At 48.4% G+C, this 21529-nt stretch overlaps 1 protein-coding gene across 1 annotated transcript in view; it reads right to left on the bottom strand.

The window, feature by feature from the left end:
- LOC120898283 (heparan-sulfate 6-O-sulfotransferase 1) overlaps positions 1-21529 on the bottom strand; it is a 50035-nt gene that overhangs the window by 24774 nt on the left and 3732 nt on the right. The window contains exons 2-3 of the mRNA XM_040303916.1: positions 19112-19411; positions 5151-5484 (exon numbers count right to left, since the gene is read on the bottom strand). Of these exons, the coding sequence (XP_040159850.1) occupies positions 5151-5484; positions 19112-19411 (634 nt within the window). The remainder of the gene's footprint in view (positions 1-5150; positions 5485-19111; positions 19412-21529) is intronic.

Here is a 21529-nt window from a genome sequence, read left to right as displayed (position 1 = left end):
TCGGCACCGCAGACACATCGGATGGGTACGGGGTAAGGTGTAGACAGAAGCTCTCCTCCAGCCTTTGTTGGAGAACAACTTCCATACCCTAGGGACCGTGGTTTCCCGAACTGACCCAAACGGTTTCAATTGTTTCCCAATTTTTTTCCCCCCATATCCTCTTCACAGACACAGTCGTACTACTACACACACACTTTTTTCGTGGAGCACTCTCAATTGTTGTATTGAAATTTGTCCGCTTCCGGTTTCCGGTCTGGCGCGAATGGAAAAGAGAAAACTGAGGCGGTGAACAAAAAGCGAACCCCATCACATAGAGGTCGGTCAAAGCTTCCATTCCATCAAACCACCCCCAATGCAGCAGGGCAGACAGGACACAATTTGATGGAATTAAACGAATTGCCATTTTCCGGGGCGCTTTTGCGCTGGTAGCGACTGGCTGCCTTTTTTTTGTTGCTGGAACCCTCGACCGGATTTGGACCGGATGCGGCTAAACTCCAAAGTCCCGGTGGTCTCCTATTCACTGATTTCTTTTTCCACAACACTTTGTGGACCCATCATCATTTCTACATCTCGATCTTGACGCAAAAAAGGGTGCATTTGGAAAATGTCGAAGAAACCACCACCACCTGCTTCCTCCCACTCTCTGTCGGTAGATATTCAGCCTGCTCTGTACTGTAAATATAGCTGATCTTCTCCTATTCAAATTTGCCACGATAACTAGAAGGAAAGAAAACGGAATCCAACAATCCCTCTAACCCATTCGGCACGAAGATCCTCCAACCAACTCTCTCTCGAAAAACTCAATTCCATTTCGCAGATCGCTTCCGGTGACAAACTGGACCAAAAGATTTCTTTGCCTTGGTTTTCATGAAGAAGAAAAAAACAACGACAAAAAAACGCTCCCAGTAAACCTTTTCAATACGGAAAAGTAAAAGTATAATAAGGGAGCACCACACAAAACTGTTTTCCGTTATTTTTTTGTTGCTTCTTCTTCGTTTGCGCTTATGCTTTTCCCCATAGACGACCGCGCATTACGTTCATCAGAGCCAATGTGCAGTAATAAAAGCTGAAAGCTACCTGATCCGAAATGCTTTCCCGTGCTAAATCCGGAAAAGGATCTTCACGAGCAGCGGAAATTCAAATTATCTTATCTTGCCCTGCCTTAAATGATTAATCTTTTCTTTTTTCTTCAATCAAACTAACTCTTCGCTTGGATTCTCCCTATTTCCCCGCTCTTCACAAGCTGCGGCTCCATTACTGAAGAATCGTTAGCTTCAACATTGACATCAACCCCCCTACTATACCATCACCATTACACATTGATCAATATTCTTGAACTCGTCCGTGGCATCATTCCGCATCAATGCACGACAAAATTGCTCGAAAAGGAATGTCCGGGAAATCCGGGAAATCGGGGCAGGCAAAAAAAGGGGAAAGCATTTTAAAATTGGACGGATCTAAAGCAACAAACTGACAATTTAACAGCACAATGTGTACGAGAGAACTCTGCGCTGGCTGGTTGGTTATGCAATTTTGTACCCCCGCGGTTCTGTTCGTTTGTAACTTGCAAGCGACACCGTCGTCCAGGGTCGAGTTAATCGTTCTGACAGAACGTGTTTGGTGCAGTAGACATAGAGAAAGGCGAAAGAAAACGATTAAAACAAAACCCCAGAAAGCAAATTGATGCCAATAGTTGACTATTTATAATCTATAGAAAAAAAACATTCTACCTGGCTTCGTTCAGACTTTTTCGAAAGGGAGAGCACAGCAAAATGAGGGAAACAATCCATCGCTTTTCCGAACCGAACGGGTGGAGAGGTGGGCTAACAAAGCATATCTCGTAAACGAGGAAAAAAGTTTTATCCTTTTCTCCCTTTACTTTGGTTTGGAGGCGGAGGTGAAGCAGAAGGCAGGGGCCAGAGCACAACTTGCCACCCAAGGTCGCGGCATTGTGGTGGTAAACTAGAACGTCGTCGTTTCGTTTGGAAAAGCGTCCGATAAAGGGGAATCAAACAACTAGTTTTCCTGCTGCTGCTGCTGGAGCTTTATTCTGTTTTGCCATTTCCACCACACTTCGCCACACACACCGGCAGCTTTCCCGTGACGAAGTGCAAAAAGGTGAACACGCCACGCCGGCGCAACGGTTGAACTTCATTATCCTAACAAAAGAAAAACTTCAAACCAATATTTCTGCTCTATTTTGTGTGTGTGGGGGGACGACGACTTTACCGAAGCGTGAATCCTCGGGAGTGTGATCGCGCGAACGCGCGATTCCCTAGCTGCTGCATTCAGGAAATAAAAACCCTTCCTTCTCAGCAGCAGTGCCTTACACGCTGCGCTGCTCTGCTTGATTATGATGAAGGAGCACACCACCGTTGCCCCAATTCCCAGCGGGACAAAAACCCGGGCAAATGGAAAATTGTGAAGCAGAGATATAATAAACAGCATTGCAATACCACCACACGTGCGGGAGAGAGTTGTGGGATTGAGAGTTGTGTTGGCTTAGTTTGGGCCAGTGACGCGGGCCCGGGCGGAAACGTACAAACACGTGCAATGTGTTTTGTAGTCGCGAGCTGTTTTCCACGTGCTTTTGGAACAATGATTGAAAATGAGCAATGCTTTGGAAACCGATTGGAAAGGTGAAAATGAGACTTATGATTTATTGCGTTGGTGGGTGGGTGGTGGCGATGCTATTGGTGTGTGCTGTTGTTCAATACACCTTATACATTATGGAAGATTCTTGTTTTTTTTTTTGACACAAAACTTGAAATAAAACAAAATGATTTGAGTTTAACAGATACTGCTTTATCGTCCAATAGGCCCCAATCTGCTGCTTGCACAATACACAAATCATTCAAAGTCAGCAAACACACGGGGATCCACCACCATCACACCATCGTCATATTCATTTGATGTGCGAATAAAATGATTCAATATTTGAAATTCTCCGGTTTCTCGTTAATCAAACAGCATCATCAATGACGCCTGAATGAGTGGTGTGGTGTTGATTGAAAAACAAAACACAAAAAAATCAACAGCACTGCATACAAACTAAAACACTCGCTTGATTAAATGCAAACATTTCTTCTGAGCGGCAATCCGCGCGTACCACCGGATGATCCTATGGGCACAATGTTCAGTTTGTTTTTAATTCACTGAACACAATTTAACACGCTACACCCCACTTTATGATTAAGCGAAAAAGCAAGAAAGAAAGAAAGTATGCAGCTGCATACAAACGCTGATAGGATTAATCGATCGATGTTATTCAATGCAGCTGCAGGAACTGAGATAGCATTGATCCCCCCTCCCCCCGTATGCCACACGCAGCAGACTCATTCGCGAATTATTCAGAGTTCCAAACCGTCCACAGCTAATTTTGATGTCTAACACGTGCCCCGAATTGATTATTTCGTTTGAAATTTTGGGATGGCTAATAAAACCGGCCGCTTGTTTGCAGCAACAGATGACAAACACACAAGGCCGTGGTGTTAGTGTTTCATCTTTTTTTTTTGTTCTTTTCCTCAACTCAAATCGCTCTTTGTTTGCTGCTGTCTATTTTCGGAATTAATGTTGCAACTCAGAACAATGCAAATCGCGAATCCCAATCCCAACTGTTGGCTGGGGCGTGTGTCCATGATTTGATCCTGTCACTAGAATTTTGATTGCCACACCAAACGCAAAATGCATCACAAGTCAGTCGTCGTTGGCTGGATGGGAGATGGGAGAGAAACCATCTTTTTCCTCGACAAGTATGGAATACTAATTACCCCAGCGCTACGGCAGCCCAAATCCATCCCAAATCTCAACATGGCGAACGTTTTTGCACATATTTAATCCAACCCTTCGTGCCATCCACACACGTACCTACTAGTGTAACAACTATTTTCCAGCTCATCCATTTGCGACACATCACAAATATCTCGCTCGCTCGGGCGACAAACGTGCCAAGAGTTTGGGCGTTAATGGACTCCGGGACACGCACCAAACGACATTCTCCCGACTAAAAACCCACAAGCGCAGCAATGGCACACAATGGCATACACGCTCGATAAAACTATTTTTACAACACCCCTGCGCGGCGCATCGTGGCCCAGGGCTGGATTTACGCAGGAAATGGCCGGACCTCGTTCCGTTTCAATTACGGCGGTTTTCAAGCTTTACACACTGCAAATTGTATCCCGAGGCACGTCCAGCGCATCCCGCACATCCCGTCGTCGTGACTGCGGAGGTTGTTGTCGATGCGCAACAAATGATGATCCTTCGGCCATCAACGCCCTTCGCCAGCGACTGCCTGGCAGCTACACCAGACGACAGCCACAAACGGGCAAAACTCTTTTTCCCCCAAACTCAGTCACCCGTGTTTGTAGATTTAAACAGACAATTCCGTCCTTTCCTGCCTTCCTTGACTTCCCGTGGCCCGAACCACGGACCGAGCGCGCGAAGGACATACACGACACGGACCCACCAGTCAGTCATGCGCCAGACGAGACAAGGGCGCCCCGTTCTCGGCGTGTTGAAAATTCACCCCACGTCCTTCTAATTACAATGCACGGCACGGCCACGATCCACAAACACAGTAGTAGTAGCGAATATGTTCGATGTGACTCCCGCCGGCCCCAACTGTGCGCTGTGAAGGGTTTCGTCTGCCGCACGACCGACAACCAGCGCAGCAGCGGATGTACAAATTGTCGAAATGGATGGGTCGGGGCGTGTGTAGTGTGTTTGTCCCATCTGGAATGTCCTTGGCTGCATTACTATGCGAACCGGGAGAGCGACCGATCCGGGAGGGATGCAAACACGACACCACCACCCAGTTGGGCCGCATACGGCATCGGGAGAAGGAGGGCCTGACAGACAACAAGGCTTTACCCGGCGTCCAGCATGCAGCTTTAAGCTTTGCACCGATCGTACTGGCACGTTTCAGAACAGCAAGGGAGGCAGCGAAAAGCGAGAAACAGTGCAAAAACATCCGGAAAAAGACTCCCGCCGCACACTCCCAAGTTGGATCAATGTATGTGTTTGAGCTAAAATGGTACAGAGAACATTAGCGCCAGGGCCCCAACTGAAAGCTATATTAAAAACAAACCTTCTGAACTTCCCTCCTTTCCGGACACACTAATTTCACACACAAACACACACGCACTCACCATTATAGCAGGGCGGAAGCTCGTCGGGCGTTGCGTGCCGCCCCAGGCACCAGTGGCGAGCGTTTTTCCACGTGGCGCCACGCTGCACGTGCCGGAACTCGGACAGGTAGCGGGCGATCGGTTCGCGCAGCAGCGTGATGTAGAAGTAGCGCCGCTTGGCCGTTTCGCCCTCGTTCTTGTCCAGCTCCTGGTCGACGCAACCGGTCAGCTCGGTCCAGTCCGCGTGCAAACCACACTTCCAGCCGGTGGAGTACCGCGAAAACAGCCAATTTTCGTTCCGGTGCGGTCGGAAGCAGTAGCAGCGCTTCTTCTTCCGCTGGCAGGTACACGGGCGCTGGAAGTAAGAGAGAGAGAGAGATGATGAGAAAGGAAGAACAGAGATTAAATATTAATATGAAGCGTCTTTACAATGTTGTTTACATGGGAAACTTCTATAAAGCATGATCAAATATTAAGATGAACCAATCCTAAACAGGAGTTTGTATTGAATTTTGTGGAATTCATAAATTCATATGATAGGGAATGATTTGTTCAACTGTTCCCTCAACCTCAGATGAATACATTTCTAAACAAAAATGCATCCATCGCTAACGCCATCCATTAACTATCCCAGGGAAGGGAAAAACGGAAACTACATCTTCCAAACTTGTTAACATATCGTAAAGATCATCGCGATAAACGGGGATGATCCGGGGTAGAGAGCAAGAAAGGGAAGAGGCAACGAACAAATGCCACAACCATAACCGAAACGCGGCACAAAACACCCATAAAGCAATCCATCCCTCTCCGGATCGCCGGATGCGGTTGTCGATGGCGATAGAATTTGTTATCTTCGCCTGCACCGGCGGTTGGTTACCTCCTTTTGCCCCCACGAAGCATTGGGCTGCTGCATTGCAAACAAAAGATGCATGCTCGCTGTCCGACAAAAGAGACCCGAGAAAGCAACGAACACACGGCGGGTGTCTTTTGCAAATACTGCTGCCGCTGCTGCATTCATACACCCGGGGCTAAAAATAGAGTGAGTGAAAGATCGTCGTCGTCTGTACCAAAGTGCCTCGACGACGCCGAGACAGCGGCTGGAAGATACAACACCCCGATGTTGGGCATTTATTTACATTTTACCCTGCAAACCCAAGCATTGCTGCTGCTGCTGCTGCTGCCACCATATCTGTGCATCCCTGGTGCATCATCATAACCATATCTTGCCGAGAAAGGCCGCGACCGCGTTGGGCTTGCAGCAGCGAGCGATCAAGACAGCAGAGCACCGTCTGCGCTCCCGCGTTGTTTCGTTTCAAGGGGATCTTAAGTTTATTTAAATTCATTCATCTCCGTTCGGCCTCTTCCACTGTACGCTCCTTCCTCTCGCAGTGCTCCGCAAGCCGCGCTTTTCGTGGACGTGTCCGCCGCGGACACAGACCAACAAATTTGAATTAACAATAAGTGCATAATTTCATTGCTTTATTGCGCACCCGCCGTTCCGGTTCGGTGTGATGGTGGTGTCCCTTCTTTCCTCGGTAGACACGGAACCCAGCTACCGACGACGCTACCGACCCAGTGTTGTTGGGAGTTTTAGAGAAAAGATTGTAGAAGATGTTTACGTACGTTTACGGGCACGATACGAATGGTGTGGAGGGTGGTTGTGAAGAAAAGGGAAACAATACTTGGACAATGCTGCATCATAGAAAAAAGCAGATACATATTGAACGCATATTTATGACCAATTCTCGACTGCCCAACAGCAGTGGAGCACAGGAAACAGATTTTATGGAAAAGGTTCGTTTATGATAGGAGCAATGAAAACAAACCATACACAACATACGGCAGGCAACAGCAGCACGCTTTCATTCAAGTGGGCATATCATAATGTTTATGCTTCATTGCACTATTTCTCGGTACGCATCTAAAACGCATATCCGCTTCTGTAAGCTGTGGAACGGAAAGAGCACATCAAACAAAACAAAACGGATCCAGCCTCCAGCCATATGTGTGGTGGTGGCGAGAGAACATACTTTCCGCTTTCCATTACAAGCAAGGCTGCACACACTTTACTGCTGTGGGGCTTTGTTTACGTCGCACAATTACGGGACCATCCTCCCCCCTGACTGCAATTGCATTTCAAACCGTTCAAATGCCAAGCACCGAACGTTTAAATCATCATGTCAGAGATTTATCACAAACCAAATCCACCCGGGGTACACACATCATCCACTACACACTACCAGCCAGTCACCAGATAATGGCTGGACAGAGGAGAAGTGATTCGAGCAATGCACTGCCCCCGGTGGTGCACTGCATGAAGCAAAAGTACGGCGGTGGTGGTGATGACCCCTTGGGTGCAATCATAAAATGCAAGCAGAATCGCACACACACACACACACACCCACAGTCAATGCACGGACCATTTGGCAAAGGGCAGTAGTTGCAATCGGCATTGGGTGGTCCCCCCTGGGTTTATGTTTTCTGCATCCCTTTCCGTGCACTTACGGCTACATTACGGCAACTCAACCGGTTCGGGGGTCAATGGTTCGTAACATACATACATATCCGGAGATAAGCGTCGTTCGGGCCCTCTTGCTTCCTCTGCCCCGGTGGTAGTGGTGGTGGTGCCTGTGACCAGAACCGAGGTATGCTACCGATATGGAATTAATATTCCGAAAAAGAAACATACATTAAAAATGACAACATCCGCCGCTTTCGTGCACCATCGGGTGGGCCACCGTGCACAGCCACCATTCAGTGAGAGCGGTTACGACACATAACGACGACGACGACGACGACGAGCATGACAACTGCTGAGCTGTGGTTGAGAAGGAAGCTGCTCGAAACGCTTGACAGTGCGTGCGCGCGCGTATGATGTGGTGTTCTCGGGAGCGCAACCGTTGCGCGTCAATCAAGGAAGATGTACCGATATCGCACACACGCGTAACCGCGTCATCACCAGAACCAGCCCAATGTTTGGATCGGCACATATGGCGGCTCCTCCACACCGTAGCTTTATCGAAAGGTGAAATCTTGCCCCTTGTCTGCCTCTGAGCGTTAACAAAAAAATGGTTCTGTTTATCGTCGCGGGATAGAAATTAGCTCTTCTAGATGCCGCGCTTTTGGCAAAAGGAAGAAACACACACACACACACCGGAGAAGAGCCGGCACAAGATGACGCACACACAAAGAGCGCCTTCTCAGCCGGCCTTGAGATGCCGAGGGGAGATGAAGTTGTTTTGATAAAACTTCAAACCCTTGGCGCGGTTGCTTCCCGTTCTCAAGATTGAAATCTAAAATTTTGACTGAAACTACACACCGAAACTTCGTCCCCAGCTGGCCACCTTTGTGCGTGTGTCTGTGTGTTTCTGTGGTGCTCCTTCGTCACTCAAATCACGGGGCGGCTTAGTGGAGCACCGTGGGGGGATGATATGCTGCTGCCTTTTCAGCTGCCGAGCAAACACACGAAGCAAAGTTAATTTAGATTGACTTGATTTTTCAGCCATGGTGAGGGGGGAGTACCGGCAGATACAGCAGCAAGCGGAAGAACTTTCTTCATTCCAACTCCAAACAAAAACACGCAAGAATAAACGATGTTCTCGCCCCGTGCTCACCCCCGGCCTCGAGAAAATCCGGAAAGAAACAGGTTGACAAGCTTTATCGGAATTATCGTTAGGCTTAAACGAGGCGGCGGCGGCAAGGCGAACTTGCTTCCCTGCTGGGACACCCTGCTGCGTATGTGTGTGTGTATATGACACACAAGCACAAGCACACACATACGAGAGATTCATCCATCGTTTTCTGCAACCGCCACCTCCTGCTGTGGTGAAACACGGCCAAAAACATTGCTCCATATTGCTCGCCGCCCTCCCGAAAGCGTGCACACATACAAGGCAACGGAAGTTTACAGTATAGTACGGGGAGAACGAACCACGATCATCTCAGCACATTACCCTCCGGAGGCGACAAACAAACTTCCAATTTTCTTGGCTCAACTCACTCTAATCTGTTGTGTCACGCGCGATGAGTGAGCGAAACTTCACGGCAAACGATATGTTTAGAGGCTGCCACAACGTTGACGAGGTGATGCGGTGTGTGTTCTTTGGAGTGAGCGTTCCGATCCAGCTTCTAGAACCTATCCGTCAACGAGATGCATCACCACGAGATGCACGTGTTTCGGACTCCTCTGTTACTGGTTTTCTCGCGTAGAGTATTGCATCAAAAATAGAACAGACGAACAGATGATTTACGAAACATCGTCACACTTTAGAGTGGCCGGGACCTAACACCTTTTTCCAACCGGGCCCAACATAATTCAGCGTATTGAAAGCATGTTCCATTTGCATGCTTTTCTCTTTAAACATTGTACAATGTAATACTATTTTTTTTAAATATTTTCACGCTATCCCACAGTGGGCTACAATCGAAATCTAATTAAACAACACAAAGCGAGGTCTGTGCGCCACACACTGCCCCCAACGACAGCAGGGGGGCTCTTTTCGCTACAATCATCCTCACGGACACATGACTCCAACAGAAGAACCTCTCCCCATGCTCACCATGCATGTGTGCAACATAAAATCAATTAACAAGTTATGAAAATAGAACCGAAATTAGGTCAGCTATCCGGTGCTATTCACCTTGAAGGATATTTCGAGATATTATTTTTGGCCCAACACAAAGCCGAAATAGGTGTAGTCGTAGTAGTAGTAGTGGTAGTAGCAGTAGCAGTGATAGCTAATTGCAACCAACCAACCAACCAGTTCGGCTCAGCTGTGTGCGTTTTAATTATTCACTACACAGTACGGGTATGAGCTGTGGCGCTTTTTGTCCGTTTTTTTCCTAAAGGGAGAAGCAATATATAATCGCATTAAAATAACACCAACTAAAGCCGCCCTAAAAGAGCCGAAAAATAGTGCATTGTCATGTGTGTGTTTGTGCGAGAGGAAAGCCGGCGTATGATGATGAACACATTTCAGAGCACACTGTCACACATGAGGACGGAAAGGACGATAAGCGTAGATACGGTGACGATGGTAACGAGTATTTTAAACATAAAAGCATCGCAATCGCGCGCCACCAGTCGGCTACAACTTGTCGGACATGCTAGGCGACATCGGTTAGAACAAGGATTTTCGGGGCTCAAAACAGCGCCATTTCATCATTGCCACCGAGCGGGTAGTATGGAGGAACAGATATTGGATTCCGTTCCGGGCGGCTATCGCCATTTCATTGCCAGTGTGTGGTGCTCTGACGATGACGTCATGGCTTCCGATGAAGCGCGCGTTCCTGGTTTCATGGTACAGATTTTCAAACATCAAACTATTCCCAAAAATGTTGCTCTGTTAATAAACTCTCACGGGTGGAACCAAATGCCTCCTTTAACCCATCCCCAATGGGGGAGAACCGGCACTGTACCGGCCCCACCCGTCTATTTGAGGCATTTGCATCGAAACGTGATCGCGCTAGTAATTGCTGCTAGCTTGCACTAAAAATGATCGATTCGTTCGCCGTCCTCCTCCTCCACCACCTCCTTCTTCTTCTGCTACCAGTGAGTCTACCGGCAAGAATAATCGTCCGGCGTCGTCGGTATGCTGCTGCCAGCTCCATTCATGAACACAAAATTCAACTGTGCGCGCCATGTGCTCTCCTCCCCCTTTGCCGGCAGTTGTAGCGCCATATGCGCTGACTCGACGAGACGACCGACGACCGAAACAAAAAAATCTCCGCTGCATTGCAAAACCGTCGAACCGGCTGGCTGGCCGTGTGGGCGAAACGTGCGCGTCTATGGTCCGCGGCCGGGGGCGCCGGGGTCCTTCTCTCCCTTTCCTCCTGCGCAAAAAACAGTTAACCGAACATGTTCTGTTCGCGCGATTCTATTCCGTCAACAGTTTTATGAGCCACTACACTACTACGACCGAGAACACCATGCCGTCCATCCGTGCCGGGTGCTGTGGTGTGTGTGTTTGGAGTGCTTTTTCCCTCGCTTTGAAACGACAACTGCCGCGCGGCGGGGCCACTCGGAACTGAACGGTGTGTTTGAAGCCGTCTTTCACGGGTCTTTACCCTCCCGAAAAATCGAACCAAATTCCCAGGGACCGAGGAGTGGTAAGGAGCGGTGTGTATAAGTGATTTTGGCCATTTTTCATTCCGACTTGATACCTAAAAAAAGCACACACGAGAAAAAGCAAAAATTGAATGTGAATGAAAATGGAAACGAAACGAGCGCAGCAGTGCACCGCCGTGGTCTCGCCGTCACTGTGCAAGATGTGATAGTTTTCAATTTAACCGTTGGTACTCCCCCTCCCCTTTCTCCTTTCCCTCTCTCCTTATGCTGGCAAAGGATCGATGCAGCATGAGTTCTGGTTTTTCCTTCGCAAAGGAACTTCCATTTCCGTTTCAGTGACAGTTGATATATTTCGCATGCTTTCTGTACTGCAATCATTGAAAGAATTCCCTAATATTCCCATCAACACGATTCCCCCAAACCCGTGAGCCGCCGGCACAGAGACCCTGGCTACATATGCAACTTGTTGCAGGGGCATTGGGAAAAGTTTCCCCTTTTTACAGCGACCACCACCGCCACCTCCAAAAGCGGACGAAGATCATTTGTGAGCTGTCAGCGAGTTCGTTGCGCTTCTGGAGGCCAAAAGCAGCAGCTCTACAACCGTTTGTAGATGCTAAAAAAGCGTATTTCAAAACCATTTTCAAGCTGCCACCACTTCCACACTGCCCCGTCCCGTAAGCCGGCGCGCGCGCTGAAGGTGCTAACAGTTTAATAATGTTTTATAGCCAAACTGCGCCAAGGGAGAAAGTGTTTATGTTTCACATTCTTACGATGTGGTGCGCATGGAAGAGGAGGAGGGAAAGGGGGGTGGAGGAAAGTAGCAGCAACAACACAATAAGAAAACGTTCCGCTGGAACGGAGTTGTGATGGTGGTGTTGGTGTGTGGTTCCGAAACTTCGCTGAAATGGAAATGCTGTAACAACACTCACACATCATGGCGAAAAATGTGGAATTCGATTGAGCAGTCAGGGGCACACACACACACACACACACACACACACACACACACACACACACATTCAAACACAAAACAAATACAATAAATGCGCCTTGCGAGAAATTCTTTTTGATGGAGAATTTTCTTTCCATCACCACCCCAAGCCGGAACACACAGTAGCAGCAGTCTGTCTTCCTTTCGCAGCACTGAAAGGTAGAGTGTTTTTTCTTCTTTTCAGTTGTCCGACAATTGAAATGTCTTGGCCAATCAATGGCAGACCACCACCGTCACACAGTATGGGGCCCCCCTTTTCCGCTCAACCATAAGAAGAAGTTCGATTCAGTGTCGGTTTCACACGAGAGACATGGTGATGGAAAGATGTGGCCACAAAGACAATATGCTTCCCTTTCCTGACGCCACTGAAATGGTGATGAAGACGATGCTTTTCCCACCAGCCAAGTAAGGATCGTTTATTGATCATCATTCGCTGCCTTTTACATCAATTTCCGATTAATAGCCATCATAAACAAAGTGTGTAAAAGAGCGTGTATGAAAAGTGATTTACACGAGATGCGCATAAAAGCACACGTACGTACGTCATATTGTTTAGCAGTCGATGAGCGCTTTTGATTGTAAAGCAGAAGCGCGTTCATGGTGTAAATAAAATCATTTCAATTTATACACTTTTTGGAAGACCATGCGGCACATGAAAACCAACCGAAATTGTTTATGAGGCATGTATGTTATTGCTTTGGCAACTCGAGAATTGCCCTTGGCTTGTTCTGACAGAGAAGGAGCGTTACAGGAGCATCATTAGACGAATACATTTACTTCCTTTAGCTGTTAAAGTATTCAAAGCGATGTAACAAATTGATGCTTTTGCAGAAATGATATCGCTGAAGATAGCCAGCCAAGCCCGCCTCAATATATCTTACGGCCCCAGCATCGTAACCATCATTTCTCCTCCACCAGAAGCGGGGCACTGTTCTTCGTTTTTATTGAATGTCACGCGATCAAATTTACAACAAAACCAAGCTCTAGCAATGAATTACGATCCCCCGTGCGCTTCTCCTCCTGTTCTTCTCCCGGTACAACAATAAACAATCCCTCCACCTTCCCAGCATCAGCATCCTCTTATATCTTCCTTCTTCTGCTGCCGTTTTCCCGTAAAGGTGAAAGCCATTTTTGTACTGCAATATCTTTGAAGCTTTCCATTCCTTCCCTTTCCAGTCCAGAAGGCATAATCGTTTACTCGCCCCAACTCACACCCAAAAAACCGGGGGGAAATATTTCACCTTGTGCAAATTTTGTACACAATATACGCTACTCAGAGGTAGGCACAGGAGGGACGGATTAGAACTGACTCACAGACTGTCACGGGGCCGCGTCTTCTTGTTGCACGGTTTTTGAAACTGCCCCCAAACAATAACTATTCTTCATCCTAATGGGCCTGTCCTGTCCTGCCTTATTTTGGGCGTCCAGCAGCCTCGCCAAAGAGAAGACGGGGCCTAGAGCCCATCTTCAAACGAATGCGAATGACTTCAATGGAGCGAACGCGGGAGGAAATGGTTTCTCTTTTCTCAAAAGCAGAATGATTTATCCTCGCCCAATATTTATGTACATTTTAGTCTTTTTTGTAGGGCCTGTTTTTGAATGTGCTGGAAAGATGTTTGAAACCAAATAAATTGCTTAAGGCACACTCAAACGGACGGAGGAAAACCGTTGTCATTAAAATGCTAACACGAATCTTTCTTCTTTCTGATTGCCCTAACACGCCAGCACTTTTTAAGTCTCACGAGAGGGGGGAAAGAAGGAAAGATGTACTATCCAACCCACCCAATTCCACCCTCCATAGTCGCCCCAGAATCAGCATTCATTTCTTTACAATCGTTGAAAATGAAAGCACGCCAAACCAATCACACAAACAGAGAGAGAGAGAGATGCGGCCCATCCAACCGACCGATCAGCAGGGAAGAGGAGTTCGCTAATCGGCATGGAATGCGGACACGTACGCTCACCCCATCGTCCATCTAGACGACACACACCTCTGTGGAACGTGGTGTTGGTTGGCCCCGCCGCTGCCGATCAAATTACGAAACGGAAATAATTCCGACCAAATAAAACCAACAGGTTGGCGCCAGTAGTCGGGCCACACACAAAAAAGAAGGGTGAGAGTTCTGAATTAACCAACCCCCTCGTCGATGGGATCGGGAAGGTACAACCAACAGGGAAGGGTCGTCGCTGCCAGTCTCTCCCAGGGGCAACCACCATTGCTGCTGATTCGTGCTTTGAATTTCCGGAAGCCCCCGACCACAGAGAGCAGAGAGCCGCCAGCACACACACACGCAGCAAATGAAACGTAAAGCATCGTAATACCCAAAAATAGGTTTTTCCCAAACCAAAGTAAAGTGAACCGAGATCGATAATATGGCTGGCGTTACGCACCGACGAAAATCGAAGCAATACCCTCCACGCACAAATAGTAAAGGGAGAAAGAGACGGAGAAAGAACGACCCCAAACGAAGCGTGTGGTAGACACCGGGTCGACCCTTCCTGTCGTCGTCGTTGCACACGCTGAGATTTCCCGAGAATTCCCATTCCCGCCAAAACGCCAATCACAGTTGGAAAGAAACCCTAAACAACACAAAAACACACAGCCAGTCACAGAGGCCAGTAGTCACAGGCCAGTCACAAGTCGGTCGGTAATCAGGCATCAATCTGTCGATAAACCCAGCGACTTCGGCACATCGATGACGCCAGCTCGGCATGCGGCGGCGTCTTACCGGGGCAACACACACACACACACACACACACACACACACACACACGCACCCAAACCCAGTCTTACATCGGGTGGGGAGAGAGCTCAACTGCTGACACGACTACCGTACAGACCTTTGCCTCCCTTGGGCTCGGCAACGACTCACTCACACACCCAACCACCTGTAATCCACCACTGCTTCGGCGGCCCGGCGGCCCCAGGCCCCAGCCTGCGGATAAGCCACAGGTTTCGGGAGTTTATGGGACACCATAAAAATAGATTTTCGGCCGTTTCCTGATTTAAATGTCAACGTGAATAAAATAATGAACGTACGCACAACGCACACACAGAGTGGTGTGCCAGGCCATTGCGTTTGCGATACGTCGGTGAGGTTAATTCTGACATTGATGCAAACGGACAAAGTGGATCGATCGACATAAGGGGCGCTTGTGTGGCTGTGTGGCTGTGGCTGTGATGATGTTGGGACCTTTTTGGGGCTTTGGGCCGTTTGGGGGCTTGTTAAATCTTTATTGACGGGGTTGGTTGTTTTGTTTTTTGATTTTCATCTTCAGTGAAGTAAATCGAGGAAAGAGCGTTCTAATAAGATTGGAACGCTATTTGCCGCAAAACGGGCACACCTTTTGAGACGGAGACGGTTTTGTGGACAATGGAAAAGTGTCTTACTGAGAATGACAAGTTAATTTCTGCTGATAGATGAAACAAAGACGGATAAATAGAGCCGTAATGCATTGATTCTCAAGGACAAGAGCAGACGAAATTGAACAAATAACAACATTGTCCACAATTAATTCTTCTGTTTCCTTTCTTCTTGCGTGTGTGTACCTTAACCCGGCCAACTCCAAAACACTCCAAAACAAACGCAAAACTTTTCCCATAAACAAGATCAATAGAAATGGAAAGCAATTTAGTGCGCACCAACAACAATCGTCCGCACCAAAAAAGGAAAGCGATGCCGCCGTGCGTTCTCGATAAACAACATGAACACGAATGACAGAGAATTATGTTGACACTGTGTGTCCCTTTACGCCACACCAACGACCCCCGATCGAACGAAGAAGCGCGTGTGTCAATCCGCTGCCATTTAAGGTTGACCAAACAAACCACCCACCCATCCATCCTGCTGCTGCTGCTGTCCCCGACTGGTCCATCAGTTCCCACAAACACAACCAGGCTCTGTTAGACTGGCTATAAAATCTCGACGAGAGGGGAATGAGAAAAACGGTCTCATGAGAAAAGGAATGCCAGGCGTCTTCTTCCCCATGAGACCACCAGCAACGACACGATTGCTGCCTCGCACATATCAGCAGCGCGTTTGTACTGTTGTTGTGTCTCGCAACACTTCAACGTTGCAGGGACACGAAGGGAGACAACAGGAAGGAATGGACGAAAAAGCGCGCTCTTTACATCACCCGCGCATTACACCATAAAGCACATAATTTACGCGCATTTTCACTGGCCGAGGAAGTTCGCAGCCAAAACAACACGCGTTTGCTAAAACGGTGGTCAACGCACGGTCCCCGGGACACATCCTCTGCACCACAACAAAGAATGCTGCTTGCTCCAATGGATGCTCAATGCACAGTTGTTCTTCATTCTCGTCGCCTCGGCATACGCTCTTAATCAACGTCCCACGTAACATGAATGGACGGCCTTTTTGTGTGTAGCGTGAAGCGTGAAGCAGCCACAACAAAACGGCACAAAATTGGCCAAAGAATCCCCAAAAAATGTGTCCCACCTTCTTCCTCTCCGACCACAACTACCGTGCATATATCCGTCGGATTACCACAGCAGCCCAGCCCAGACAGACAATGCGCTCACATTCATGGCAATGATATCCGGTACCACAACCGGACCTGATTCGTTGGTCCACCGTCTGGCTGGGGAGTGCTGGGAGTTCGCCGTCGTCTACCATCATTGTTTGGGGTCGGACAAGTTGTTGCTGATTTTTGCCAGACCATCCATTCCATCGGTCAACGTACGTGGAGGAGGAGGACCGAATGCGGCGTTTACGGTGGAGAGAGACCCACGAAACGATACGCGATTAAAGCGTGCGTCGGTGTCAAGAGGAGGCACAGGGCGACAATTTAGTTTTAATACCGTCTGATGAGTCAAGCGCACAGTCAAGTAATTGACCCATTATAACCTTGGGCAAGTGTCCGCTACATTGACACCAAGTAGGGATTAATCTCCAGAAGTTAGCGAAGTCTGGCCATCCGCCACCATCCGCAGCAGCTAAATCATCCATCCCAACATCGCGCGCTCGTACTATATCCCCCACGCATCGTTCTATCGTAAAGCGGGCAGGAAGTAACGCACATTAAATGACACAACCTAATAGGCACACACACACACGCACACAATACACCTTCGGGGTGATGATGACGCTGGGTCTGTTTTTATGTTTCCTGCTGTTTAATCCACAACGTTTTATGGGTAATATTCCGTCGTCACTAGCTGTCGAAGCGGAAGAGCCGGCCCATTTAACCGCACCCAACGTTTGTTTCAAGATTGAATTTCCTCGTCGGTCGCTGCTGCTCCTTCTATCACAAGCAACGGCAGGAGGAGGTACTCACAACATATTGAAAAAGATGATTCCTACCTGTCAACAGCCCGACTGAAGCCCGACTGTCAATCAATCGTGCTATGACGCTCGATCGTGATCGATTCTTCTGCCATTTCTGCTCAATGCATTACAAACAAGTATCCATTTCCTTCTCAACTATTATTTGCCCTTTTCTACCAGAGCCGTATCGGATGTAATCATGCTTACTTCCGGTGAGTAATGATATGAAACATTTCTCAGTGGCTCCAGAGCAGCTCTTGGAATGATAAAGGTAAAGCTGTGACATTTTAACCTTTCCAACATCGGACTAAGGACTCACGATGCTCCAATGCAACTCCAACTCCAAACGAATCCGGGGAGATAAGCCACCAAAAACCCATCCGGCTCGAACCAACGGAGCCAACCAAATCGAGGGAAAAACGGATTTCTAATTTGCCAAAAATTCTACTTCACCAACCGACTCCCATTTTATCTTCTGCACAGCTCTTTGTTGTGGGGCGAGTGTGTAACATAAATCACTTCGGTTGAGCGGATACCTCCTACCGCTTCTCGTGGCAGGATAATTCTCCTTTCTTTTATCCCGCACACACAGGGGGGGTTGGGCTCTTCTCTCTGCCTCTTCTTGCGCGAGCAGGCAATATGCAACCGATGCAATCGAGTGCTTGGAGTTTGTTGCTAGAGAACGGTGAGCACCAGGTGGACACAACAACACTCGTATGAATTAGTGCTGACAGCGACACAACACAACTGCACTAACTGGTCAGTAGTAGCGTAGGTACACACGGTCCACCTGAACCTCGATCTACAGCATCCACAGCAGCAGCAGCAGCACAGAAAGCAGAAAAAAAATCGGGAAAGAACATCATCCAGCAGCGCAAGGCGAGCTAGAAAACTGGAAACAAATATCCAACGAAATCATTAGAAAGGTACTGTTGTGCGGGCGGGCGGGGGTACAACACTCTTACGAATACGAATTCCATCCACCTTCCATGCCAGCCTTCGGTCCAGAACACAGGGGCCCTGTCCGTTTACGACCAATCAGAGATTTTGCTGAATTTACGGAAACAGGATACACACTCCTGGCGCAGCGGCCCTCTCTCGAGCAGGCAGCAGATGAAAGAGTGTCAAGAGCGTATCTTCGTAAGACAGACAAAAAGGGGGAAAAGAAAGGGAGCACCGTGTGGAAAACAGCACAGCACACAAGGAAAAACGGCATTCCACGGGGGAGGACACAGTGGCAGTGTTTCGTTCCGTTACGTTTCGTTTCAATTTTTCAGCAGTACTTCAGAAGCGCGACTCAACCACCTTTCCACGCGCGCTCTCAGGTGCAGCAGCGGCAGCGGTGCACGGTTCTTTAATTCCTCTTTTGCTGTGCTACACCGAGAGAACAAAAAGGGGACGACTAGACTCCAAAAAGGGAAACCAAAAAAAGCATTCACCAAGGAGGAAGTTGCTTCCTTTTTTGGAACGGTTGGTTGCTGATGCTGTTTTCTCGTTGAAATACAATACACAAAGCTGTTTGAAATAATCCCATCCCCCCACACGGGAGAGGATTCGCAACCTTAAATTCGTATCTTTCACCACCAGAGCGAACAGCAAACGTGACAATGAATGCTCCTCCACCAGTGCTTACCTTGAGGTCGAGATCGCGCACCAAATGTTTGCCGAAGGAGGTGCCGCCCGTTTTCTGGATGTGCAGAAACACCATCACGTCGTGCGCGTTCATGTCGAACTGGAAGTCATCGTTCAGCACCTCCTCGTAGCTGAGCCCCGGATTGGCCAGCAGATTCTGCTGGACCGGTTTGCCGAGGTTATCGTGCTCGTAGCCGGCCGTCAGCTCGGTCAGGCCGCCGCCGCCGGAACTGCCGCTCGCCATGCCTCCGCCGACGAGCCCCACCGACGAGGTTACTTCCCGGCGCGAAAGCGCACACACCTGGGGAAGAAGAGCAAATCAGAGAAAAACAAAAGCATTAGAAAACTGTGGACGCGCAAGTAAATAGTGTTTGATTGTGTTCTGGGGGTGTCGGTATAGGGTGGAGAAGGAGAAGGGCAGGAAAACAATTTACGATTCCCGATGGGGGCAAGTGAGTGAGTGCCAAAAAGGAAAAGGTGGGGAGAGTTTACTTAAGGAAGAAAATACACTTGCGCTTTCGTGGGTGCGAAAGAATGGGTTAAGTACATACAAACACACACAGCAGAGTAGATAGCAGATAGAGCAAACAGCACACCGCCGTCACCCGGGGGCCACCACCAACTTCGTAAGCTGTGCCCCATCAGAGTGTTCCGGCACACGTACAGTGGCTGTGTGACTACGCGTAATCTTAATGTTTATATTTGCTCTCTAATTGAAACGGCTCAGAGCAGCCCGACCCCCCGCTTCTGGTACTGTTCCCCTCTCCGCAAGGGCCAAGATTAATCGCTAACCGGCTGGCCATTGACTGATAGCCAGGCAGGGGCCCCATAGCAGAAAGAAACCGGCGCACACAAAGAGACGTGGAGCGGATTCCACGAAAACGGGAGAAAGCAATTCCCCACTAGCTCATTATTGGATTTTGTTTTAAGAATCCTCCGCAGCCGTCGTCTTGAGATGGCAGTAGTGTAATCTTCCGCCCCAGTCACACAATCTCCCGCTGGATGAACGACAAAGAAATGGCAAAAAAGGCTTCCAACCCCACCTTTAGAGCCAGTGCGCACGGGAACGGAAAAAACGTGCTGGCGGCTACAGTTCCAATAAAAAAGGAGAAGACCTTCGAATCATAGTGGGGACCAAGGAGGACTTTTTTTTATCCTGTGTATCTGTTCTCTCTTTCCCTCTCCAAACTTTTCCACATAGCGCCAAACATGAATAGAAATCTTTGCTAATAAAAAAAAGAACTAAAAAACAAAAAAAGCAGTCCCCCACATGGTCCTTTGGGTGCGATAATTTATGATGCAAAAGGTTTCACGAACAACTTTGGCCCAACAACTTTTTGCCCACTGAAGGGTGATACGAAGAAGAATCGCCTTCCAGAAATTACATCATCCGATCTCACTCGAGGGGGGAAGAAGGAAGGAACTTCATCGTCTTCGGGGTGGAAAGTTTACTGACACGTAAAACACGTGACAGCGCGGTCCAGCAGCAGCAGCAGTAGCAGCAGTAGTGGAGCACCATCTGTTGACACATTTGACGATTTTGTCTGGTGCAGCAGCAGCAACAGCAGCAGCGATCGAATTCCCACCATCCTCTCCTCAATGCCCTACTTGCCCGCTTTAGTAAACGTAAACTACAAACTTCTCATCACACCGAAAACTCCGGCTCGGGCTGAAGGAACTTTATCAAAACATCGTTAGCATGAACGAGCGGAAAGTTTCGGTATTTTAGGGTGGCTTTTTTCTTCTTCTTCTTCTCCCCTGGCAGGCAAGCGAGATGAGCGACCTAACTTCTAACTATTGCAACCAATCTGACCCGGCTGTGCGGAGCATCTTCAGAGCAGAAGCACGTCCGCCAGCTTCGCAGCAGAACGTCTTAAAAGTACATCAACTCTTTCTCGTTGCTTACGACCAGCGAATGCTAATCAACTCGAGGTGATGGAGATGGCCGTCTGATTAGAGCGGTGTGTGCGAGTTGGAAGCATCTTTTCTAATTCTATCGTGAGAATGTTGATGGCGTGCTACAACAGCACAGGGTTTTAATGGTACATGTTGCGCTGAGCCGTCCCAAATGGCATACGATGGAACACTTAACGAGAGATATGGCACACACACCAACCAGACCTTCGATCCCATTCCATCGGAACAGCGGCTAGCTCTCTCTTTCGGTGGTTCCCACCAGTGTCCGGTGATAGAAGACATCCGCATCTTCACGCTTACTCTTCGCACTTCTCAACACACTCCTTCTTCCTTCGCGGTGTCCCCAGGGTCCACCACACAACAGATACCAAAAATTGCGAAATTATGATTGATATGGGAACGGTTAGTGTCAAGCCAAACTGTCAACCAGGCCAGTCGCCGGCCCGGTTGTGCATCGCTCCACGATAGAAGATCGTGTCCAGTGGTCCCCAGTGGAGACGGG

This window comes from Anopheles arabiensis, chromosome 2 (genome assembly GCF_016920715.1).
Source record: "Anopheles arabiensis isolate DONGOLA chromosome 2, AaraD3, whole genome shotgun sequence".
Lineage (NCBI taxonomy): Eukaryota > Metazoa > Arthropoda > Insecta > Diptera > Culicidae > Anopheles > Anopheles arabiensis.
The sequence above is the reverse complement of the archived record's forward strand: the minus strand, read 5'-3'. Positions and strand labels throughout refer to the sequence as shown.